Source organism: Azolla caroliniana, unplaced genomic scaffold (genome assembly GCF_043228905.1).
Source record: "Azolla caroliniana isolate FFs.n. ecotype wild unplaced genomic scaffold, voAzoCaro1.0.p SCAF_7, whole genome shotgun sequence".
Classification (NCBI taxonomy): domain Eukaryota; kingdom Viridiplantae; phylum Streptophyta; class Polypodiopsida; order Salviniales; family Salviniaceae; genus Azolla; species Azolla caroliniana.
In genome coordinates, this window is record NW_028230442.1 from 9535743 (window position 1) to 9556841 (window position 21099).

The 21099-nt window shown below is 39.8% G+C and overlaps 1 protein-coding gene across 2 annotated transcripts; it reads left to right on the forward strand.

Annotated features, from left to right (window-relative positions):
• The first annotated feature begins 11442 nt into the window (after window positions 1-11442).
• Window positions 11443-17274, forward strand: LOC147861892 (uncharacterized). 2 transcript variants are annotated; one of them, XM_087322616.1, is made up of 7 exons: window positions 11443-11459; window positions 13047-13135; window positions 13901-14035; window positions 14123-14242; window positions 14343-14690; window positions 14883-15047; window positions 16508-17274. In XM_087322616.1, exons 2-7 carry the CDS (start codon window positions 13091-13093, stop codon window positions 16823-16825), a joined length of 1131 nt encoding a protein of 376 aa, XP_087178742.1. In that variant the 5' UTR covers window positions 11443-11459; window positions 13047-13090; the 3' UTR covers window positions 16826-17274. The 2 variants fall into 2 exon arrangements, with proteins under 2 accessions (XP_087178742.1, XP_087178743.1); XM_087322617.1 differs by lacking the exon at window positions 11443-11459 and adding an exon at window positions 12170-12186.
• The last annotated feature ends 3825 nt before the right edge of the window (window positions 17275-21099 follow it).

Sequence of the window (21099 nt, forward strand, 5' to 3'; positions counted from 1 at the left end):
CCCGAGAGTCTCTCTACCAAGATTACACTTGCCTTATTCGGCAAGAGCTACAACAAAACTATCCTAACTAACTTACTATATTTTATACTTGACAAAATACATTATATTAATTTCCGTCCTTTTCATATTCTGATTCTATCTTTGTCCTTTCAACCTTCCGAGTACTATTCACATTGTCGACTCTAAGTATTGTCGACTCTGACTCCGACCATTCGACTCTAGGTAGCCAATCGGCTAACACTCTCGAGGGAGTTATATGAAACGATGCACGGTGCTCGCAAATGAACAGAAATTCTTCTTCACTTGTAGTCACGACGGAAGTGCCCTTCTCATCAGGTATCTTCCTGGGTTCGACATCACTCGAAGCACCTTTGTCTTTCTTAAGGTGTCAACAGTCATTCTGGAAGTGTTCAGGCTTTCCGCAATAAAAGCATGTGAGATTTCCTCTAGACTTGGACCTAGGATGAGACTTGCCTCTCCTCTGTGGACTTCTCTGCTTGCTTCTACCTCTACTGGGATTTTGAGCCATATTTGCCTCCGACTGGGACAGGACACCCTTGTCCTTCCTTCTTGTCTCCTCATTTAGGATACTTGTCTTTACCACTTGCAAAGACAAGTTTTCTTCTTGGCATGGGGTACTGAGAGACACCACCAGGTTCTCCCAACTGTCTCGCAGAGTGCATAGCAGTAACAAGGCCTGAATAACATCATCTAGTGGGAATTTTGTAGCTGCAAGTTGATTTACCAACCCCATGAACGTGTTAATGTGTACGACAATGCTTTCACCATCTTTGTACTTCAGTCTCACGATCTTTCTCATCAGAGAGGTTTTGTTGAGGGCACTCCCCCTCTCGTACAACCCTGACAGTTTGTGCCACATTTCATAGGTGTTTGTGTCATAAGCCACATGTTGCAGAACACTCGCGTCTACACATTGTGTGATGGTGGCCATTGCTTCTTGTTTAGGAGTTTCCATTCAGACTCCAATACCCCTGTGGGTATTTCACTTCTGTCTATGGGTTCGTACAGATCTTTGACTATCAAAAGATCCTCCATCTTGATCTTCCAATCATAGTAGTTTTCTGAGTTTAGGACTACCATACCTAGGAAACCGTTCACACCTCCTTCCATTCTTGCACCTCAAAGCTCTGAAACTAATTTGATAGGATGGGACCGTAAATATGTGAGAGCGATAGATTGAAATGTACACAATGCGGAAATAGACAACAGAGAAACAACAAAATAAACAAGATATGCACAGTACACAAGTTTTACGGGGATAAACAAGATATGCACGGGGGAAAACCATGGGGAACAGATATTCCACTATGTGAACAGGAGTACAGGGAGAAAATAACAGATTACAACTCTCTACTAACTCAGATAATACCCACTTAGGGTTCTTGGCAAGTTCCACTAAATTGTGCCGCCACACACACACTCTCTTCCACGCCCCTTCCTACTCTCTGTCACGCTCTCACTTCTGCACTCTACTACAGAACGCTAACTTGCATCCATATCATAATGGTTGCCCTAGGTGTATTTATACTTGTTGAGAGATCAAGCTCAACTTAGTTTAATTATTTAGTCACCCATATAACTTCGTAGTTACCTAGATAGAATCTAGTTAGGATTGTTTACTATAAACCCTTAAATAGGATTTTGTACTTGTACGTAAGTGGGGATACATTCAAGATCCTCCACTACCAAGTATATTGAATATAGGACTTAAATCCTTGTACCTATATTCTACTCACACATGTGCACCGTTGCACATGAGTTGTATATATACCTCATTGTGAGAATTTTTGTATTTGATGATGATAAGGCTAAGTTAATATAGAGTTAATCATCCCCCATCTTGTGTTGCTCATTAAAAAAGTTAAATAGGAAGTTAATAATAACATAGAGTTAGCTAAAACGGGTTGGGTAGATGTGGTTAAAAGAAACATTAAAAAAGAAATAAAAGATGAAAATATTGTTAATACCACCCTTGAAGAAGAGAAAATGCGTCAGGCCCGACGCTTAAATGTACGTGTCATTGGGCTCAAGGAAAGTGCATCCCCAAATGAGGATGCACAAACACTTGGGAAAATGTTAGGGTACACAGAGGCCCTACCTATCACCAAAGCATGGAGGGCCTGACGTCACACAACTAGGAAGAGAGCCTTAGTCCTTCAATTTAAAGACTTAGACTCTAGAATCACTTTCTTTAAGAAGAGACCAATCCTTCGAGGAATGGGTGGGGACCCCATCTATCTCGATGAAGACCTCACTAAGATGCAAATTGAGCATCGCAAGAGTTGTATGCCACGAGTTATGCAAGCTCGTAAAGAAGGCCATCGCGCCTTTTCCCGAGACGGGCGAGTGATCATAAATGATCGCACTACTAATTGATGGCATGTGGCCCATGTGACAAAAAATGCACTTAGGATGACCTTATGGAATTGTAACGGCGCACTCTGGGCACACCCCGGCCGCCTAGAGGAGATACTAAAGGTATCTAATATACTTTTCTTGGTGTCGTGGCTCTTGAGTAGGAAGCAGAGAGAGAGCGATGGCGATAGAGATAATGATAACGATAGAGATGGCGAGAGCGGTAGAGATAGCGATAGTGATAGAAAGAGAGTGAAAGAGGGAGAGAGTGCGAGAGAGAGAAAAGTATAAGTGAGAGATAAGAAATGGGAATGCGATTATATTATGAGAAAGAAGATTACAAGGAGTAGGCTAAGGGCTAAAGACTGGTGTTGAACCGAATGAGTTGTGATGAGTGTATGGACTCTTATTTATAGGCCCTTATGGAGTATTCTAGAATGTTCTAGAATATTTTAGATATTTATGAATAATAATAATAATAAATATAATCATGAAATATTCAAGAACATTCTAGAATAATCTAGAATGTTCTAAATATCTCGTAATAACTAAACATATAATTATTATGATTACATCTCACATATGTTATTACAATGGTTAAAGTACAATATGTAAACCAAGAGGTTATGGGTTCGATTCCTGGTTCGCTAAGATGAATGTCATGATAAGCCAAGATGTATGTCTTCATGACATTATCCCCCCTTTTCGATGACGAGTTGCACGAGTCGGAAGAAAAGAGTTCAGACTTGGTTTATGAGGATATTGGTTGTGAAATGCAACAACCATGTCGGAGGCATTGGCAAGATGTTCGGCAGGCTCCCATGTTCGATCATTAGGTGTATAGCCTAACCAATCAACCAAGTAGTATAGTTTGTTGCGAATGATCTTGGAGTCGAGGATAGCGGCAACCTCATATTCAGAGCCATTGGAAACGTCAATTGGAGGTGGGGGAGGTGTAACACGACCCGGAATAGAGCTCGTTGTGTAAGGCTCCAAAAGTGAAACATGGAAGACCGGGTGAAGACGCATATGAGGAGGAAGATCAAGACGAAATGTCACATCATTGATCTTACCACTTATGACATATGGGCCAAAACGTTGATAATCCAATTTGTAGCAAGGTCGGGTCGTTTTAATGCTACCTTGTAAGAGCCATACACGATCGCCTACTTGAAATGTAGTCGATGAATCACGCCGATGACGGTCAGCAATCTTCTTTTGAGTGTTTTGGGCTTCACATAAATGATGCAAAAGCATATCCTGAACTTCTTGGAGTCGAGTGAGCCGATCTTCAGCAGCTGGGTTTTTTGGGAGTTCAGGATGTTCAAGCATCGTCCAACGAGGATGGTACCCAATGTTTGCAAAAAATGGGGAATATCCAGTAGAAGAATGCTCGGAGTTGTTATAAGCAAATTCTGCCAAAGGTAGTAAATCCACCCAATCATCTTGTTGATAGTTGACAAAACAACGTAGATATTGCTCGACTGTTTGGTTGGTGCGCTCACTCTGCCCATTAGTCTCTGGATGGTAGCCGGAAGAGAGTTTACAAGAAGTATGTAAGAGTTTGAACATGTGCCGCCAAAATTTCGAGATGAATTGGGGACCCCGATCACTGATAATATCATCCGGAAGACCATGATGGTGAAACACCTCCCGCATGAGTAAATCAGCTGTCTCTTGACTAGTAATGGTCTTTGTGCATGGAAGGAAATGTGCCATCTTCGTAAAACGATCGACAACCGTGAGAATCGAATCAAATCCCTTGGAAGGTGGAAGATCCGTAATAAAGTCCAAGGAAATAGATTTCCATGGGCTCTCCGGAATAGGCATTGGCTGTAATAAGCCATATGGATGATGTCGAGGCTTTTTTGATCGGCAACATGTATCACAGCTACGAACATAATCCGTAACAAAATGGCGAAGCCGTGGCCACCAATATCGGCAAGAAATCAACTCAAAAGTCTTGTGGATGCCGAAGTGTCCCGCCATTGGTGTGTCATGACATTGTTGCATGACTTTGAGTCGAGAAGGACCGTCAGGCACATACAAGAGAGTTTGTCGAAAAAGTAACCCATCATGCCAACTAAACTGGGTGTAGTCTAGACGAGGATTTTGAGTTTGGGAGCTAGATGCACGATTTGGGATAATATGGCTCAAAACCTCTTGGGCGAATGCATCAGTCGCAATCTGCTCACGAATGGAATCAAGAAGCCTTGAATCTCCCGGTGTGTTGATGGTATGCATTGCCATTATTCGTAGACGATCAGGACCTAAGAGGATTTGATTTTGGCTTTCAAATGCGGCCTCTCCAGGTTGAAGTTCCATATACGAACGTCTAGATAAAGCATCTGCTTTTCCTTGTTGCATCCCAGGGCGATATAGAATTACAAAATCGAAACGAGTTAAGAACTGCGCCCAACGAGCTTGTCGTCGATTCAAGACTCGAGCACTTTGAAAGTATGTTAGATTTTTATGATCATTGTAGACAATAATCTGCTGAGAAGAACCCTCCAGAAAATGACGCCATTGTTGAAAAGAATCCACAATGGCAAGAAGCTCTTTGTCGTGAATCTCATAGTTGATTTCTGCGGCTTCAAATTTTCGTGAGTGAAAAGCCACCGGGTGCAGTTCACCATCATCACCAATTTGGGATAGTACACTTCCGAGTGCGAAATCCGATGCATCAGCTTCAAGTATAAAGCGCCTCATTGGATCGACATGGATTAAGATTGGTGCGGATGTAAATGCTTGCTTTAAACCCTCAAATGCAGAGTTCGCATCTATACTCCATACAAATGATCGATTCTTGTGCGTCAGTTGAGTGAGGGGCAACACAATTTTTGAATAATCTTTGATGAACTTGCGATAAAAGTTTGCGAACCCCAAAAAACATTGCACATCTCGCACGGACTGTGGTGTTTGCCAATCCAAAATTGTTTGAACCTTTGATGGATCCATAGAGATGCCATTTGAAGAGACTATGTACCCCAAAAACTCCACTTGACGTTGGTCGAAACTACACTTCTCCAATTTTGCATAGAGACCATACTCTCGTAGCCGTTGCAAAACTTGGCGAACATGTATATCATGTTCTTCTTGAGTTTTTGAGTAGATCAAGATATCATCCAGGTAAACAATGATGAAGATATCGAGGAAGTCTCGAAAAATATCATTCGCCATATGTTGGAAGACTGCTGGTGCATTCGTGAGGCCAAAAGGCATCACTGTGTACTCAAAATGACCATAGCGAGTGCGGAACGCCGTCTTCCATTCATCCCCAGGACGAATTCGAACAAGGTTGTAGGCACCTCGAAGATCTAACTTCGTGAAATACTTTGCTTCACTGAGGCGTTCTAGAAGGCTTGAGATCAATGGGAGAGTATATCGGTTTCTAACGGTCACTTTATTCAAGCCTCGATAATCCACGACCATACGAAGCGTACCATCTTTCTTCTTAACGAAAAAGATGGGTGCACTAGCAGGAGATTTCTTCTTAACAGTAGAGGCATAGGCGATGCGCCCGACGTCGTTGTTTCTCAGCATCTGATAAGGGCCCTCGACGTTGTGTCGACTCTATTTCCATCGGAGTGGGACCATCCCTCGTAACGGGTCTAGAACCTTGTGGCGGTGTGGCGACTATAGAAGCGTATGTCTGTTCCGGTTGGCGGCGTAACATTTGTTGACGTTCAGAACGTCGCTCAAATAGGCGATTATCACATCGCACAGCTCGGCTAATAGCTTCAGTAAGAGACTTTGGATCTTCATGGAAAGTAAGAAGAAGATCTTTGACATCGTTACGCAAACCCTGACGGAATTGATCCATTAAGGCTGCCTCATCCCAAGGGATGTCGCATGCCAAGAGACGGAAATCTGCGGCATAAGCTGAAGCGGGACGATCTCCTTGTCGGAGTCTTCGAATCTTGTTTATTGCAGTCCTAGTGCTATCCGTATCTCCAAAACTAGCTTGAAACTCCTTAACGAATGCCTCGAAATCCTCCAGTAATGGTGATTTCTTCTCAAGAAGTGGTGCAAACCATGCTAACGTTGTACCGCTTAGCAAGGTTCCTATTAATCCCACACGGGCAGCATCAGTTGGATACCGATTGGGATGTAACTGAATCACCAAACGAACTTGATTGAGGAAACCTCGAAAGAGAGATCTGGTACCATCAAACTTGGCAGGGAGGCTAATCTTTGGTTCCCTTGGGGAGTTTTGAACCCCCGCCGCTTGTTCTCGTAATGTTAATATAGTAGCCTCAAGTTGATGAACCCGTTGTGATAACTCCTCATATTGATGAGCTTTCTCAGTACTGACTTGTTGAAGATCCCCGAGTAGCCTTTGATTTTCTTGCTCTAATGCCACAAACTTAGTGGTGAGCATATCGAGCTCCGAAAGGACACGCATATACTCTTGCTTGCTGACCGACTCCATAACCGCGGGGGAAAAAGAAAGAAGGATAAAGAAGAAAGCTTGCTAGGGTTATTGGAGAAAGGGAAAAGAAATATTCGGTTCAAACTGTCGTGGCTCTTGAGTAGGAAGCAGAGAGAGAGCGATGGCGATAGAGATAATGATAACGATAGAGATGGCGAGAGCGGTAGAGATAGCGATAGTGATAGAAAGAGAGTGAAAGAGGGAGAGAGTGCGAGAGAGAGAAAAGTATAAGTGAGAGATAAGAAATGGGAATGCGATTATATTATGAGAAAGAAGATTACAAGGAGTAGGCTAAGGGCTAAAGACTGGTGTTGAACCGAATGAGTTGTGATGAGTGTATGGACTCTTATTTATAGGCCCTTATGGAGTATTCTAGAATGTTCTAGAATATTTTAGATATTTATGAATAATAATAATAATAAATATAATCATGAAATATTCAAGAACATTCTAGAATAATCTAGAATGTTCTAAATATCTCGTAATAACTAAACATATAATTATTATGATTACATCTCACATATGTTATTACAATGGTTAAAGTACAATATGTAAACCAAGAGGTTATGGGTTCGATTCCTGGTTCGCTAAGATGAATGTCATGATAAGCCAAGATGTATGTCTTCATGACACTTGGTAGAAACACATCAGAGCCCAAATAGAGGAATCCCACGGGTCGAAGGATTCCGTTGGGAGTCCGCTTTTAGACAAACCTCACGTCGACACACTACTAGGGGATCTAGAGGTGTCGCAATACTGTTTCATAGAGAGCTCCATAATAGGATAGAAATAATGAAGATAGACCCAGAAGCTCGTTTTATGTGGGTGAAAGTCTCCACAAGCAAAGACCAGGCAGTATTTTTTGCCATTTGTTACTTTCCCCCAAAAGGATCCCGTTATAATATTGGTGGCTTGGCGAGATTAGTCGATGAAGGAATGCCACATGGGCCTTCTCCATACAAACCCCTATCGGATGACATAATCCAATATTCTTCCCAAGGAGAAGTATTTCTTGTAGGAGACTTCAATGCGAGAACCCAATCCCGACAATGCACAGTATTTCAGATGAATAGAAACCTAGAAATGGTAAATGTCGATCCTTTAGACATAGGCACCACACGTAGATCAAAGGATCAAGGTGCGGACGCCACGAGCTTTGGCCATCATCTGCTCAAACTTGGCAGTCGGCACCGAATGGTCATATATAATGGTTTAGCTAAGTGGTCGGGCTCGGAAGAGCTCACATGTTTCCCACAGGGAGGAGGGGAAAGCACAGTTGATTATCTAATAGGACGCCCTGAAGCTACCCACATGATTAACTCCTTTCGAGTGGCCCCATGCCCTATTGGCGCAGACCATAGTTTCTTATACTTCGAGCTAAAATGTGATATCTCTAAGGTCACCAAGTCTAGTCAACCATGCCATCACACCACAATACATTTCACACATGAGCTCTCTGACATATACTCTCAACATGTTCAGGCCCATCTCCCCTCCCTTGATCCCTCCCTACCGTTAGAAAGCCTTAGTACGAAACTCACACACATCCTTCACTCCGCAACAGCTAGCAGTTTCCCATATACAAAACACTCAAATCAAGGTAGATCAGGATCAATGCCACAAAATAAATGGTATGATGAGGATTGTAGGGACTTACATAGACAACTTACAGTATCGCAACTCAATGGTAGTATTACCTCCATACAAGCTCGCAAAGAAATGCGCAAGATGACACGTCGTAAGAGACGAGCGTGGGAGGCATCCCAATATTGGGAACTCTACCATATGCTCATGAGTAACGATTGCGCCACGACATGGAAGAGACTACGGGAGCCAAGACCACAAACACCCATCGAAGATCCCGAAACTTGGCACACATATACAGAGAGACTTTACCAAATCCCAAACCAACCACCCATTCCAATGCCTTCCACACCCCGGCCTACCACGGGGACACTTTTCATGACCTCTAGGGTCGTGAAGGTCATAAAGAAATTACAACATAGGAAGTCCATGGACCACACAGGATTGCGAGCAGAACACATTATATATACGAGAGAGTGCCTAGCTCCCTTGCTAACTCTAATCTTCAATCGTGCCCTTGCGGAGGGTTTTCCACCACAGTGGACTACGAATACAGTGGCCCCCATACATAAAGGGGGGGACCCCATGGACCCAAATACATATAGGACCATTATATAGGCCATACCCTTGCTAAGTTATATGGTGCAGTAATGGAAGCAGAGCTTAGCGATTATATGGAGACCCTAAACCTTCGTGCACCTGAACAAGCTGGCTTTAGACGAGCCTTCTCCACTATTGATCATATCTTCACACTTAGATGCCTAATTGACCAAACTAAGGCTCGCAAGAAGAAATTATATTGTTGTTTTGTGGACTTCCGCAAAGCCTTTGACACAGTCCCTAGAGAGCGGTTGTTTGATAGACTTAAAATCTTGAGGATACCAGATGATATGGTATGGGCCATCTACGCACTATATGAACAAGTGTCCGGGTGTGTCCGATGCCCAGGTGGCCTATCTAACCGTTTCACTAGCACTATTGGTGTAAAACAAGGTTGCCCCCTATCACCGATGCTTTTTGAGATCTACATTGATGAGATCACAGATTTTATTGCTCGTGAGGGAGGCACCGGAGTGGTCCTTGGGGATAAGCAGGTTCGTATCTTGCTCTATGCGGATGACATAGTTTTGCTCTCTAAATCCGAACACGACCTACAAAGGCACCTTAATGCCTTAGATGACTTTTGTGTACAACGAGGATTGGTAGTGAATCTACGGAAAACGAAAGTCCTTATCTTCCACACATCGGCCCAAGTTAGAGCTAAGTGTCACCTAACTATTTCCCATAGCCCAGTCGAGGTGGTTGGATCATACGTCTATCTCAGAGTCACTTTTAGTGCCCGCTCAGGTAAATTTTCGATGACACAGGCATCGAAGGATAGACTCACGAGAGGACATGCATCCCTCTCACTCCTAGAGAGACAATGCCACCAAGCACACTTTCAAGAGCCACGGACTAAAGGGTGGCTCTTTGACTCATTAGTGACCCCCTCCCTCATGTATGCATCAACGATTTGGGCTCTAGGATTACCATCTTTCATGTGGATGCAATTAGAGAGACCATTAGCTATGATGCTATCACGCCAACTCCGAAGCAAATCGACTGTACCACATGACATTATTAAGGCTGAGTTCACGTTACCCCCAATATTAGTAGAGGCACTTTTTCAACTTGTAGTCTTCATTCACAGGATACATAGCCAACCACATGATAGAATATCTCATCAAGCCTTTAAGGCCTCTCGATCATTGTATGAGTCCGGCTATACTAGCTCATGGTATGACATGATGGTGACTTGGCTTCTTGCGAATGGTCTAGACATTAATAACCTACCTCCCCTTGGGTACAACCACACGAGTGATAACACTTTAATCTCTCATGAGGACCGCAATAAAGTAATACGCCAAGAAATATGGCAAATTTACACTCGGTGTAAATGGATCACCCCACTAGAGCCACTCCCATCTAAAATGTTTTACTATAAGAAACACTTCATGCACTTCTCTGAGTTAGGTTTTATCACGCGGCCAAAATATCTAGATGCCATTGGACAACTTAGAATATCATCTCACCAACTTGAGATTGAGAATGGGCGTACTAGTGGAGTCCCTAGGGAGGAAAGGATATGTAGGTTATGTCACATAGAGATAGAGGATGAGTACCACTTTACATGCAAGTGTCCAACCTATGCCGAGATAAGGGCAAAATACCAAGACATACTTGGTTCGTCTCCCACCCTCCCCAAACTATTAGATACTCTAGATATAAAGAAATTAGGCAAATACATTCTAGAGCTAAAACAACAGTCATACGCAATAGTCATACACAATATGGGCTATTTACAAATGTAGCCATTATTATTATATAATGTATATAATAATTAATCGGCCCAACTTGTCGGCCTTGTCTTCGACCATCCGGTTAGCCCGACTTGTCGACCTTGTCTTCACTTGGAGTATCCATCAATGTGGTCGACTCTCTATCTCCTCCAAGAACCATTGGTCAATCCGATCGACCATCCTGTGTTCAACTCATCAATTCAACTGTCGACTTCTTCCTAAACTTCAATTGTCGACTTCTCTTTAGACTTGGAATGTCCGACTTCTCCCATAAGACGGACAAATTCCTAATAATTCTTCACTCCTTCATTCATTCCCTCATTCTCCCCAAATCTACAACGATTACTCCGGACTCAGTCTATTACTACCACCACTACTACTATTACGAATGAAGAATGAAGAGGGGCCCATTCATTCGTATCCATTCTCCATTCGTATCCATTCTCCATTCTTCATGTGTGTGTGTGTGTGTGTTTCTTCTTCTTCCAAAAGACCCGAAATCCACGATTGCTTGATTGATGGATTGAGCTTGAGCTGCTCATCAAAACACAGACAGGCACAGGCACAGGCACAGGCACAGGCACAGGCACACAGAGTGCAACGCAGCAGCAGTTGGGAGGTGCAGAGATCGGCTCTTTTCTGATCGCCCATTTTGTTGTCTCCCTTAGTTTGCCTTCTTTCTTCCTTCTTCTTCTTCTCCTCACTCACATACCCGTCCACACACAGATGTAAGAAAGAGTAAGGCATTGTCTTCCTTCCATTTATTTCTTTGCGTTGTTATTCTTCTGGTTTCTCGATTGCACGCAGATGAAAAAATGACGATGAAAAAAGATGGTTTTGGTACATACTTCTGTTTTGATTCTGTGTGATTGCACAAAGAAGAATAAGTCTTCTGTCGGAGATTGATCTCTCACTTTTTTGAATCCATTTGATTTTTATATAGAGGAAGAGGAAGAAGAAGATTTCGATAGACAATTTCGACTTTATGTTTTCTGAATCTGTTAATTGTATACAGAGAAAGGGGAAGATTTTGGTAAATGGTTTCTGCTTTTTTGAAACGATGATTGTATCCAGAAGAAGAAGCAGCTTTTGTAAATTCTTTGCTTTTAAATCAGACCTTAGAAAGATCGAGATTGAATATCTCTATCTATGTCAATGTGTTCCGTCGCGCCAATAATATTATATAAACTTTAAGTTAGGGTTTGCATAAGTAAGAAACATTGAAATAAGAATACTATGTTATATTTTGTACGGAGAAGCAATATTGGGTTGTGTAATGAAACAAGACGGGGAGATTTTGAAGCATGTAGAATTATAACTTGTGTAGAGAAGCAAAATTTGGAGATCAAGTTAAGTTAGGATTTGTATGGAGAAGCTTCGGTAAAAGCTTTGTCTTTCTCTGCGTCCATGAGAACGAACAGATAAACTATGTTGACTTGTCTGGAATACCATCAGGTAATGATGCAGAGAGAGCATCAATTTGTTGGCCATGCTTTCACTAATTCCTGCATGACAGGCTTGAAAACCTTCCGAGTACAATAAGTTTCCTGTTGTAGCTTAGTTATAACTAGGTGGTGTTACTGTGTCCACTAGGTTCAACCATGGGGTTGATTAGGCTTATATAGAAAGCTATATAAGCAAAACTGAAATGCACTGCATTAACTATGCTAGAGTGATGGAATAGAGGGCTTCCTCCACAGATAGCATGTTCGGCTTCCTCTGTTTTATACTAGATTGTCGCACATAGAGGATCTGTATAGAGAATTTTTTTGTAAACCCTCATGTTGGCTTTGAGCTTTCTCTCGCATGATTTAATCGTATCAGATTATTACCCTTACATAGCAATGAGATCAAGTGTATTAACCGCCCCTGGATGAAGGAAAATACAACATTATCCAAAATGAGATCGTTGAAGCTCTCATAAGAGTGAAATCAAGTGCTCTCGGATGATAGAAAAATGGGCATTATTGAAAGTGAGATGGTTGAAGCTTTCAGAATGTAAAAATGATTCTAATGCTCATTCTATCTGATTCTGAGCTTTGTGGATGATTCCACCCATTTCATTGAATTGTTAAACTGAATGGAATGATGAGTTCCACAATTGTAAACAAAGGCCAATGTTTTACTTCACGTAGCTCACTTGGATCCTCAAGAGCAATTACCAAAGAGAAATTGGTTTAAATGGATCTGCCATGTCTAAAGATGCCGTGATATGAAAGCTTAAGACACTGACCTACCATATCGAAAGATGCTTTGAAACTTTGGCCTCATCATGTATGAGAGAGTCTTTGACAAAAGAACTTGTATGTTTGCAGATTCTGTTAAACTCAGTTCATGTTTACGGCTTGGAAATTGTGCCATGGACAGTGATGACTCTCCTACTTCATCCTACTCGTCAGATGAGGTTAGTCATTACTTCTGCTTATCGTGGTATTGTGACTCTGCTTATTGTTCTTCCAGCATGGAGAATGTCAAAAAATAGAAATCCTTTTACTGTTTTGATATTTTGTTTTGTTCTTTGAGTAGAGGAAATTTGCAACCTGCCTCTTGTGTGAAAAGAAAATAACTGATGGTTCCTGACTAGTATGCACAATGTTCTTTTCTGATAAATGTGCTGGTCTCATAATATTTCAACACAACGTAAGCGCATCCAGTTTTCTTGCATTTAAAGATCTATATTCAGATTAAAGGGTTAGGCCATGGTTCTACCAAGAATTAGATATTCTCGCATCCTGAATGATAATAACTGGTTATAAACTAATATAGTACAAACGCATGAATTTTTTTCAGTGCAGAATATATTCTGGTTCAAGGGCTAGAACATTGTGTTAAGAATGGAACTTTCTTGCATCTTGAATGACAATAACTAGGTGGAATGTAACATGACTATTAACTGCATGCCATTTGGTTACTGCAGCATATATATTGATTAAAGGGCTAGATTTTGAGTTGTAATAAGAGGGAAACGTTTTTGACATCATGAACGACAATAATAAGTGGATTCTAATATACTATTTAAATGCAAGAATATTTATCTTTGCAGAATATATATTAATTATAGTGCCAGACCATGGTTTTACCAAGAAGCTAACGTTCTGACATCCTGAATGATGATAATTTAGTAGAAGCTAGTAAAGTTGTATAAATACATGTTTTTTTGTCTTTGCAGAAATTGACAAATGTCTTTGATGAGAAATTCTGGAGCTACTCTGCAAGAAAGACATCTGTTTGTGAAGATTCTGCTTTTCAGTTTACCCTAAAGAATTCAAAGCAGTTGCAAAAAACTGATATCCTTGTTAAACAAGTATACCTTTAAACTTCATATTTTCATTTCTATACACTTTTTGGAGTTCTGGCACATTGCTAACTTGGGCAAATTCTTCTCAATCAGGGAAAAGGTAATAAATCATTCTCAGGAAAGCGACAAACCTCAGTTTCTGTACATAGAGGATTTGAAGCTCTTACATCCTCATTGTCTCTCATAAGTGATACTCTTGGAAATGTGATCGAGGTAGCCTTTTTAAATTTGCTATAAATACCCAAGCTTGCTAATCATAAATAACTGTCAAGTGCTGAAGTGATCATGTTGCTGGCTTTCCTATTGATGTTAGGAAGGGTTGAATATCGTGGAGACGAAGGCTACAAATTTCATATATGCAGAACCTCGGAGTAGGGTATTGAAAAAGACCTTGGATACCTCATCCTCAGGGAAATGCTTACCTAGTGCTCCCAAAGTTAAAACAAAAGTAGAAGAAAAGTCACAGTTCCTTGAAGATGTGCCACTTAAAGCATCCCCAGGTGTTGATCCCATCATGATAAAGCTTCACGAAGGCTCAGTTGAAAAAAAAGGCTCAGCCAAATATATCAAAGTATCGCAGGGAATTGAATCCCAGGGCCAAGAACACTCAATTGAGAAGTTGGGTGTAACCAAGGACACTCAATTAAAAGCATCAAGAGATGTAAGTGCATCACCAAACCTTAATTTTCATCCATGATACTGATTTCGACTGTTGAAATTTGGTAACTCTGTTATGGTATGGAATATATTTCACATGTTAGAATGAGTCATTCATGGGTTTAAAGTAATGCACTTCCTACTTGATGGTACACTTTTAAGGATGTAAGTTGGTATCCTTTCAAAATTTCTGTAGGTAGCAATGGCAATGGCCACGAAGGCAAAAATGCTTTCACGTGAACTGAAAGATGTGAAAACAGATATTGCAATCACACTGCAGCACTGTGCACAACTTGAAGAGGAGAACAGGAGACTAAAGGAGAACGATAACAAGGGTCTAAGACATGAAGATGATGATCTGGTATTTCTCCTAAACCCGATAGAGAAAAGCTTAAAGATGCTTGTTTATGAAGATGCATGTGTATAATATCCTTGGAATGTGGAGTGTATAGCACCTTGAAGTGATAGAAACTGTTATAATTTGTTGTAAATGAGGAAGTTATGTTTCTTTGTTAAATCTCCAAATTTTGGTGGTTCAGACATTGACAATATGCAAGCATATTATTGGAAGTCATGAGATGTTAGGTGTCCAACTCCATCCACTCGTGCATTTATGTAATTTAATCTCTTTTCATGTAGTGATTGAAGAAATTGACAATATATAGATTTATTATCACTGTTTTGGCTGTACTCTGTTGAGTCTAGGCTATGAACACATTTTGGGCATGACTATTTTTCAATAAAAAGGATTCAACCAAAACATTAGGCTAGATTTTGATGTAAGTAATCTGGAACAGCCTGTGGTAGTGTTATTACTACTGCTTATTGGAAGAATATCACAAATCAGTTGAAGACCTTAGGCAGGCCATGTTAACATGGCTGACTTTCCCATCAAGTCCAGACTCTGATAAAAATTCACTGTGCTGATTTGCTTCACGTGCTGCACCTATTATTTGGCACTAATTATGTGAAACTTGAAAGATACCAAATTTCCTAGTGCCTTTGGAAGATTATTCTTGATTGAGAAATCTTTGAGAGGCTCAAATACAACAAGATCTGTAAAACAAGTTAACAAATATTTGAGAGGCTCAAATATAAACTGTTGGAGGGTGGCAGCTCCAGACCTGCACTCTCTTTCATCTTTATTATCTCTGTACTACATTCTCTCTTCCCAGATTCTTCTTTCTCTAGAATCTGCAACTCTTTAAATGCCTTCTCTCTCTAGAATCTGCAATGCTTTAAATGCCTTTTGTCTCTTCCACTTTTTCCAAGATATTCCCTTTTTATTCCTAGTTTATTGTACCTGTTTGGTAGTACAAGAGTCTCTTAACTACCAAACAACTATTCCCAATTTTGTATAAATAGGCTTATACCAGCCTCTTTTGTAATAAGATTATTTTCTGCTGCTACTTAGAAACAAGCACAACTCTTTGGCTGTGTCTCTACTCTTTGCAACCATTTTTTCTACTGCTGTCTAACAGCCTTCTCACAGCTTGGCTGTGTCTATTTTGTTTTAACTCTTCCGCTGCTGCTATTAACAGCTTTTCTCACATAAACAAGATCTTGACTTGGACTGTTTTTTTGGATCCTGTTTAATTTTTTCGTGCTTACCTATAAAAGCTTTATATATCGTGTTGCTTCTTAGTCGTGCATTTCCCAGTTACTATCATATTCATCATACATTGTGATGGTATTTGCATTAGCAATTGTAACTGCATCTATTAGAATAGCCAACTCTGTTGCATTAACATGAAGATCTTGATGGTTGTCATATACACCTCCTTGATTTTAAGGGATCACGTCCATGGATCTTTTTACTAGGTAAGACTTCAACTCGAAGCCCTCCTTGCTGAGAAGGGCAGGTTAGCACAGGAGAACGCCTCATATGCACGGGAAAATCAGTTTCTACGAGAAGTAGTGCAATATCATCGGCTAAAGTTACGAGATGTATATCTTTCTGAGGAAAATTTAGCAATGGATGAAGAAAGTAGAGACGGTTCAACTGGAGATATGAGCTTCTTACCCCTGTATTCTATGGATATGAACTTCTTGCCTCTTTATCCTGAAGAGAAGGATATCATTGCTCTTGAAGAATCTGTGAAAGTGGCAACCCACAATCAATATCATGAAGATTGTTAAAATAAATCAATCCATCCTCTGTCCAAGGTTTGTGTGAACAATCTGCTGGCGACATAAGTGCCCTTAGAGACTGTGAAAATGACAAGGCACAATCAATATCTTGAGGATTGATAAAAATCAATCAATCTATCCGTCAATCAATCCTCTCCAAGGTTAGTGTAAACAATCAATCAATTGGCTATTGTTGTTACTGCAATGGCGATAAAAGAGCAATCTATCATGTAATGCTAGATTTGATTCTCTTTTCATTTGAGGTGCCAATGAGAGTTATAAATGGCATCTATTGTTAAATAGAAAAATGAATTTAAAGCATGTATTATATATATATATATATATATATATAGTTAAAAGAAAGTTACCACAAAAATGTATTTGGATTGATGTCAACAAACAGTTATTCGATTCTTTTCTTGTGTTTATTCAAGAAATTGAAATTATTTGATCCTTGTCACTTGTGTTTCATTTATTGGCACTTTGGGTCTCTTGGCTAAAATATTTTAAGTGTGTACAAGAATGATTTGATGTATAAATTGTTGAGCTCTTCGAATATTTCAAAATTGATTTGAGAAATTATTTGATCCTTCTTACCTATCACTCGCATGTCATTTATTGGCACTAGTGATTTCTTGCCTAGAGTTTCTTTAGAGTGTACAATAAATGATTTTGTATATAATTGCTTTGAGTAATATGTCTATGTCACAATGATTGCTTCCTACACCTTAAAGTGTGTTACAATGTGTTCCAACAATGGTGTGAAAAGCAAAGCTTTAACAAACAAAACAAGTTGCCATGTTTGGAATGAGCCCATAATGAGGGACACTCATATGCTTACTTAAAAGAGTACTTTGGATTTCCAAGTGACACATTTCGATGCGAAAATTTGGAATACACAAACATTGGTGTACAAGTCATCAGTTTTGCATAGATGGCTTGTCATGATGCCAAGGTGTTAAAATGGATGTGATTACCATACCAAGCAAGCACACAGAGACAATACTCATTTCAAACTTACTCTAGATGACTCTTCATAACCTCACACAAACTTTCTTTTTCATGTGTAATTATGTGCTTTGATCATAATATTAGTCATTTTATTTTCTCAAGCTTCCGACCAAGCATTGACACGTAATGTTGTAAAACAAACAATTAAGCATGTACATGTAATTTCCTTTCATGCATAAGCATATTCTATGTCATTTACGTTAATTAATATAATAAGCTTTCCATTATTAGGATGTATACAAAATAATAATAATATGATGTACATATCCTTACGTACACTTAATCAAATACTAACTTCATTTTTAGTTCCGAGAGAGTAATGGCCTATCTTGTCTAATGTACATTTGTGTAAGTATTGTGTTTAGAGTGTGTTAATTGCTTAATCAATCAATATCATTAGTGCTTATCTAGATTCTTATTAGGAAGGTCAATGATGCTAGGGGATAACTAGTTTATGTCCATTTTAAAGAAATATACCAAAACACACTTCTTTATCCATGGGATTCCAAGAACATTGATGTATCTCCCATATCGATAACTTGATCTCTGAATAACTGAAGAGATTGTCATTGTATGATTTCCCTTCTCTATATAAATTTGGAGAGAAAGATGTTGTAGAGAAGTCGAGAGATGACATGAACAAATGAAAAGAAGGAAAGAACTCATATACAACTTTGAGTGCATTTTGACCATAAAGTTGGTACACACAGTCAATACAATCCACCCCTTGAGGGCAACTGGAAAATTACACTAAGATTATAATTTTTTATGGAGAAAACGAGAGAGAGAGAGAGAGAGAGAGAGAGAGAGAGAGAGAGAGGTTTGTTGGAAATAGGAGATTAACTACGATCTCAAGAAATGATGTTTATCACAAGTTTATTGACAAACATAAGTGGATGGAAGAAAGGGTTATGAAGATATGGGGTTTTCGTAAGCCCATTACCTAATGGTTTCATGTGATCAAGGTAGTGTTGGGTTCGGAAGCACAAGACAATACTACTCTTCCACACGAAAGCTAACAAATCTTTTCCCCAATTATGTTGTAAAATAGAAGATAGTAATCAAAACCAAAACCAATCTTGACAGCAATTCAATAAGAAACTTCACACTTGAACACTAACAAGATCAAAGAGACACGAGATTTACGTGGAAAACCCCGATGTGGGGAAAAAACCACAAGACCGTTCACAACGGCACCAAAATTCTACTAATAAACAATAATACAGTGGGTACAACATGTTTTCATATCTAGTTCAAAACTAGAGGCTTGTATGGTTTAAAACAAGCACCTCGTCAATGGTATAAGAAATTTGGGTCATCCATGGTTGATCATGGTTTTCACAAAACACAACGGATCATTGTGTGTTTGTGAAGAATTACTCTGAGAGTGATTTCTTGATTCTTCTTCTATATGTGGATGATATGTTGATTGTTGGTTTTAACACCAAGAGGATTGTTAGTTGTGAAGAATTACTCTGAGAGTGATTTCTTGATTCTTCTTCTATATGTGGATGATATGTTGATTGTTGGTTTTAACACCAAGAGGATTGTTAGTTGTGAAGAATTACTCTGAGAGTGATTTCTTGATTCCTCTTCTAAATGTGGATGATATGTTGATTGTTGGTTTTAACACCAAGAGGATTGTTAGTTGTGAAGAATTACTCTGAGAGTGATTTCTTGATTCCTCTTCTATATGCGAATGATATGTTGATTGTTGGTTTTAACACCAAGAGGATTGTTAGTTGTTAAGAATTACTCTGAGAGTGATTTCTTGATTCCTCCTTTATATGTGGATGATATGTTGATTGTTGGTTTTAACACCAAGAGAGGATTGTTAGTTTGAAGAATGCTTTAAGCAAGTCCTTTGCCATGAAGGATCTTGGCCCTGCAAAGCAAATTTTGGGCATGAACATCTCCCGTGATAGAAAGAACAAGAAGCTATGGTTATCACAAGAGAAGTACATCGAAAAGGTGCTCCAAAAGTTCAACATGGACAAGGCTAAAGATGTGAGTTCTCCACTTGCAAGCCATATGAAATTGAGTTCTAGTCAGTGTCCTACAAGTAAAGAAGACAAAGAAGAGATGAAGATAGTGCCTTATGCCTCCATTGTTGGTAGTTTGATGTAAGCCATGGTGTGTACAAGGTCAGACATTGCACATGCAGTTGGAGTTGTTAGTCGATTCATGCCAAATCCAGGAAAGGAGCACTGGACAACCGTGAAATGGATTCTCCGGTATCTCAGGGGTACTTCTAGAGTTTGTTTATGTTTTGGACCTGGACAACCTATGTTAGATGGCTACACAGATGCAAATATGTTAGGTGATATTGATTCTAGCAAGTCTACTTCTGGGTATTTGATGACATTTGCAGGAGGAGTTGTATCTTGGCAATCTAAGCTACAAAAGTGTGTTGCGTTGTCAACAACAGAGACTGAATATATTGCAGCCACTAAAGCATGCAAGGAGTTGTTATGGATGATGAATTTTCTTGAAGAACTTGGTTTGAACCAAGAAAGGTATATACTTTATTGTGATAGTCAAAGTGCAATTCACCTTGCTAAGAATGTTGTCTACCATGCCCGAACCAAACATATTCAAAGAAGATATCATTGGATTCGCAAAGTGGTGGAAAAAAAATTAGTTGCACTTGAGAAAGTGCACACTGATCAAAATGGATCGGGCATGTTGACTAAAATCTTACTCTTACCTAAGAGTAAGATTGAAGCTTGCCGCTTGAAAGCAGGTTTGGTTGAACCCCCCATGTAGGAGTGAGGGGGAGATTTGCTGGGTTCTTCCCTCCTACATGGAGGAAGAGGTCCAAATAAATCATTGGGTTCTTCCCTCCTATCTTCATAGATTCTACTTTGATCGGATTTTATGAATCTGTGAAATTTGCCACTATATGTGATGATTTGTAGAGATTTGTTGATCCAAGGACTTACCTTGAAAATTGTAAAAACCTCTAGTTTTGAACTAGAGATGAAAACCTGTTGTACCCACTGGATTATTGTTTATTAGTAGAATTTTGGTGTCGTTGTGAACGGTCCTGTGGTTTTTTCCCCACATCGGGGTTTTCCACGTAAATCTCGTGTCTCTTTGATTTGTTAGTGTTCAAGTGTGGAGTTTCTTGCTGAATTGCTATCAAGATTGGTTTTGGTTTTGATTACTATCTTCTATTTTACAACACAAATGAGGAAAAGATTTGTTAGCTTTCGTGTGGAAGAGTAGTATTGTCTTGTGCATCATCAACAGGTAGGTTGGTTTTCTTGATT